The sequence below is a fragment of the Argiope bruennichi genome, chromosome X1 (genome assembly GCF_947563725.1).
Source record: "Argiope bruennichi chromosome X1, qqArgBrue1.1, whole genome shotgun sequence".
NCBI classification, from domain to species: Eukaryota; Metazoa; Arthropoda; class Arachnida; order Araneae; family Araneidae; genus Argiope; species Argiope bruennichi.
The window spans coordinates 28,753,866-28,759,865 of NC_079162.1; the positions used below are offsets into that span (position 1 = coordinate 28,753,866).

Consider the following 6,000-nt stretch of genomic DNA (forward strand, 5'->3'; position numbering starts at 1 on the left):
ATCGCGTTAGCATTAACTAAAAGAAAAGCATTTTGATAAAATCGCGCCTTTCAATCAAGTGAAACTTGTGTATAAATTTTTTAATGCAAAAAATAAATGTAGCATTTTCCTAAAGGCAAGAATTCCTTTTATTTTTTATAAGTGCTTAAAAAATATCATGCTTATTAAGAATCGTTATGAAACTTATTCGAAGTTAATTGTAACAATTTTTTACTGCTCTTGTAATTCATTAATAAATTTTCCAAGAGAAAAGAATTCGAATGAATTAAAAAAACGAGAAGAAATATTTAATGTAAAAAAATTAATGCAGTAATTTTTAGCTTTAACTTTAAAAAAAAATAATATTTTTATATTTCGCAAGGAATAACTGTCCTTAAGGCTTTTGCTAGATATTTGTGATATCTTCAAAGCATTTTTTTTTTTTTGAAAAAAATCCAGTAAAAGGAAATAGAAGATAAAATTAATTAATGTTAGGTGTTGAATTGTTGGGTGAATTGATGTCTTTAAATTGTTATTTCTAATCTATAAGACTCACTCAAAGAATATATAAGAACAAGTTAGTTTCTACAATTAAGTAAATTTCATAAATGAATGTATTTTAATACTATAATTAAAAGTAAAAAATTATTTAAAAAAATAGAAGCATTTATTTCAAGAACTATGATGTCCTCTTTTTGCATCTTTCTTAATTGATGCTTTCTATTTTCTATGCATATGTCATTTTAGCATGTTTATTGAAAATGAGAAAAAGCTTAGATATCATTAGTATAATTCTAAAAACTGCTTTTATAGTAAATAAATCAACACAAATCTGTTAAATATTTTATTACTAATAACACTGAAAACTTTAGTTATTTCCAGCTGCCAAGTTAAATGTGGAAAATCCTAACAGAAAACTAAAATAAAATTTTTTATCTCTTAAAAAAGTGAACTTGGAATGTCTTAAATTTTTTTAATGTGTCCATTGTTTGCTATTCACATGCTTGTTAAAAACTTCAAAATATGTTTCTAAAGACACACATTTTTCTTTACCAATATAATACTGCAAATCAACCTTCAGAGTTCTTCATAATTGTATTTATTTTTTTAAATCAGATTGCAGATTTTTACGTTTTATTGTCGCTAAAAATTATTAATTCGTAAAATAAATTTTAAAAGAATTATTATTTATTAATATTTATAAACATCCTATTAATAATCAAATACAAACAACCAAATACAATTCAATGTCGGATACATTTTCCATATTATTTCAAATATGGAAAATATAGTAAATAAGAATATTCGCTAAATATTCTTTTAATCTGATATTTACATATTCGATTAAAAACTTTCGAAACATTTCACGTTTAAATGGCTTATCACCTCTTCTCTTTATCAATCTTTTCGAACGCACATATTCATCTCGAATAGTTTCTCCTTCTTTCGAATTAAGTTTTTCAAAATGAGTTCAGCATTTCTAATATAATCTGTCCAAGTGATAGTTAAATATTTCTAAATACTTTTCACGTTTCAGCATTTTCTCATCACAGTATAACGATGATTAACTGCATAGTTTCCTTATTATACATTTCCAAGAATAAATAATTTAAAAAGTGTTTCAAGCTTTTGATTTAATTTTTTCAAGAAAAACTGAATATTTTCTATCTGCGCTATTTGTTTTTAAAAAATGTCTACATTATACATTAATTTTTTTTTCATTCTTAAAATATATAATCAATTTGAATGATTTCTAATTCAAAGAAAAATAATGAATAAACTATAATTTTTTTCATCTTTATGTATTCAAAACAATCTAAATATTTTAATTTTTTTATTAATCCTTTCTCGCTAAACGCTTGTTAACAAGTTTACAATTGCAGAAGTTTCTCGTCTTTTCTGTATCATTTTATTTCAAACAGCCTGAAATTGCTGTTCGCAACAATGCTTAGTTTTGTTAAAAACTTTTAAACATATTTCTTAGTTAAACAAAACACTTTCCAAACATTCCTGCTGAATTCTCTGAACTTTCTCATCCTATAAGAGAGCATCGCCTTAAATTTCGTCGCATTCTCTCTTCAAATCAGACTCTTTTCACCCCCTTACGGAAAACGATAAATCTACTCTGCTAAAAAAAATAAACAAAATCGATCAAAATTATTTCCGATCCCTTAAGTTCTTATCCTATTTGCGAATTGGCTTTTTTCTTTTCAGCCAGGAACTGACAAAGAACTCCGAAGTCGCATTTATAGAAGTAACCGTAAATAGGAAAGGAGGCGCACCTACCTTGAAGGAGCAAGAGTAACGTAGGCCACATGGTCTTTAAGCGAAGAGCGAAATCCTCAATCAGCCATAGCCCACGATCGCCCAAAAACGCCGGCAGCGCCTCACCCAAACTTTCACTCCAACTTCGCAGCTGCATGGGAAATGGCACGCTTAACGCAAGAAGACCCTCCCCTTGCCATTTGTATCAGAACACAACGTGCGGAAGAATTCGTTTCACAAGTAGATAGCAGATTTCCGAATTTACTTCTTACAAAGAATTTTATTTCATTGTCTTATGGTAATTTCAGCAGCATCAGCACTTTTTTTTTTCTCTTAAAGATAACGAAACCTTTTCACCAAATTTAAGATTTAATTCTCAAATTAAATCTGCGGGTTTGATAAAAGAAATGCAAGAAAAGTCACATTCGTTATCAAAGAGATTTATATATTTACTTCCGCACTGAGACTTCTTTAAGGTAATGAATAGTAAAAAAAATTATTAATGGCAAGACTTCATAAAATGAACTATTTAACCACTACTTCCAAAACCAAAGATGATTTCCGTATGAATTCAGACATTATATAATATACAGACAAGAAAAAGTGAAAATATATTATTTATATGCAATGCGTGTTATTATGTCTAGATATCTTTGCAGCGAAGCGATTCTTTATTTATATGCAATATTATAATAACGTAGCGCTGCAAATCGAGTAGAATAACTGATACGCAGTTATTTATTTATTTATTTATTTTTGTCAAAAATAGAATAGTTAAATTCATTTCAAACTATATTCTAAGTTTTCTGAGTTTCAATTCATCCTTTCAGTAACTCAACTCTATTTTTTAAATAACTTTATATTTGATTTTAATGCATCAATATATTAAGGAGGCATGAGCAGTTTGAATTTGCCCTCTATTCTTTATATTTTGAATATTAGTTTATATTATAAATGTTAATGTATATCAAATAATTCAATCAATAATTATCATTAATAATCAACCTTGGAATTTATATAACACCAAAATATAAGGATGAATTCGTTTCAGAAGTAGATGAGATATTTTCAAATTTGCTCCTTAGAGAGAATTTAAATCAATTTTGTATTGTCAAACAACAGGCTCAGTCTTAACATTTATTATTTTTTCCTCAGTCAGATAACAATTTATTTATTTTTTGAAATCTAAGATTAAATTCTCTATTTAAACATATGGGTTAGATCAAATAAGTGAAAAATAATTATTGCTTCTAGGAATTAACACTTCAATAATTAAACACTTTCGCTTTTTTTTAATATGCAATAATTGAATATTCCCCAATCCAACAACTTAATCAGTGAACCAATTTCTCATTTCAAATTATAGATTTGCTCTTTTTTTAAAAAAAAGAATCCACATTTTACTTTATTTTTTAAAACTAATTTCATTAAAAATTTCACATTGATTGACTTATTAGTTCTAATTCATTTTCTTTTATGTCAGTTTAAAATCAGATCTTAGTTGATTTATTAAGATTTTTATGAATCAAAAAATGTCGGATGACTGTTTTTTCCATTTATATCATAGGATTTAAAAAACCAAGAAAATTCGAAAATTTTATAGATTGATGAGAAAATTCGATCCTGAGAGCGAATTGCACTTCATTCCTTAAAGGCAATTTTACCTAGAAGTAGATTTTTGTGTTTCTTGCAACGATAGCAAACTTTAACATTCGATTTTCTCTAAATTCACATCATCAGTAATTATCTGAGGCTGTTTGAAAAAATGTCAAATAAGCAGTAATAAATTTTTAAACTTGAAATTTCCCACTTTTATTCCTAAGACTTAAATGGTATCAAGCATTGACAAGTCTTAAGATTTTACGATTAATCCCGTTCAGATCATTTGAAATTTAAATACCATGACATTAATTTATCTGTGGAAATCAGTTTTACTTTTTTAAGAGCATTATTGTATTGGTATTTATTTTTAATTTCATTAAGATATATCAGGTAATATCAGTATTCTTCCTAAAATTTAGTTTTTAAATATTAAATTTCTAAAGCATGTGTCATAGAATTAATGATTTACAACTCTCCTTATTCTGCCTATCAGTTTGAAAAATGTCACAGAATTCTCTTTCCAAGTACAGAGTGTATAGAAACCGCTCATTAGGAAGAATTTTATTTCAATTTCATATGGTAATTTCAAGAGCAACAGTTTCAACTTTTTTTTCCAATCTCGATAGAGAAAACGTTTCGCGATAATTAATTACCTGGAATTGTTTAAAGATATATCAAATTTAACTTTAATCAAACTTTTTTGTATTTATGTTTAAAGATTTGAGTTATGTTTATTATGATTTGAATTTAGGTTTAAAGTTTAATTTGTATGACATAATACATTGCCAAATCTAATTGACCAAACGATTTAATCATTAATCGTGTTTCTGGGTAATTTTTTATTTGCTCACTTCGGTAATTATTTATAAATGGAATTCACTTTACTTCTATTGTATTAGGAATTTCACATTGGCGGTTTTATTGTGACAATTTTACAAAAGTGATATTTTGAATAAAAACTTTTCTAGAATTGTGAATTCTTTTATGAGCAAAAGATTTAATAATTAACACTAGTTTTTCCATTTATTCGGAAGATATTCGTATTCTTTTCATATAAAAATATTTGATAATTTATGTATTGTCTTTGGGTAATTACATCTGATGTATAATTTTTTTTCTTTGCTTGCATTAGAAAAAAAATTTCGAATTATGATTTTTTCCAAAATTTAAGATTTCATTCTTTATTCTGTAGTAATTCTTAATTCTTTCTTTTTAATCTCGTTAAGTCTCAATGTCAGCTTTTGTTCACCATATCCGAATGGCAAAAATTTTTCCTTCTATATTAGTTTCGATTTTTTTATCGTTTCATTGGTCAAAGTAAATAATCATGTTAAAAACTTGTTGTAAACGTGCAGTATTCATACATTTATATTAGTGTGCTAAATTTTGCTTTTATTAGTGTCATTAGAATTTAAATTATACATAAATTTAAAAATTAGTTTTATTTTGATTTAATAGTAACGTACATTCTTCTAAAATATTAAATCGGAATTTTCTCAAGTAATTAACACCTTGATGCATGACGTTTTTATTAAATTATTACTTCCTTGTTAATATTTAACAATTAAATGATAGAATGCCCTCTTAAGAAATAATTTCTTTTCACTGTCTTACGTTTATCTGCAAAAGCTTAGGTTGTCTGCAAAAGGTTAGGGTCTTTTTCCTCACGTTTTTGTAGAGAAAACTTTTTTCAAAATTTAAAATTTCACTATCTAAAATTTCCAAAATTTTGAGCTGGGCTTAGAAAATTTAGTCAATTAATTATATGGAATTGCCCAGATACGTTTTAAACAGTTTTATTATTTTTTCAGAACAGTAAAATCTTTTCTTTCAGACTTGGATCTCTAAAAAGATTAAACGATATAAAATCCAGTACTGCCCAAACCAAAAATTCAATCATTATCCCAGTTCCTAAGTGAAGTGAAATCTATCTATCCATTATTTTAATATTGAAATAACCTTCACCGTTGATTTTTAATGTCGTTTTATATAGTGACTACAAAAAAATATTAACATATGAGTCCCTAAATATTATACCGTCAAGGAAATAGATGAATTTCAAAACATGTGTTCGAATATAACATGAAATACAGCAATCCAATTTTCACATGTAAGGTTACAGCGAATATCGAAAATTTCATATAACAGCAACTA

General features: G+C 26.2%; 1 protein-coding gene across 4 annotated transcripts in view; it reads right to left on the bottom strand.

The window, feature by feature from the left end:
- LOC129959114 (carbonic anhydrase-related protein 10-like) overlaps positions 1–2,300 on the bottom strand; it is a 191,395-nt gene extending 189,095 nt beyond the window's left edge. For all 4 annotated transcript variants that reach the window (XR_008783401.1, XR_008783400.1, XM_056071929.1 and 1 more), the window contains exon 1: positions 2,266–2,300. Coding sequence is in view for 2 of the 4 variants with exons in the window: in XM_056071929.1 (XP_055927904.1) it covers positions 2,266–2,296 (31 nt within the window). In the remaining 2 variants the exon portion in view is untranslated. The remainder of the gene's footprint in view (positions 1–2,265) is intronic.
- Positions 2,301–6,000: the final 3,700 nt, after the last annotated feature.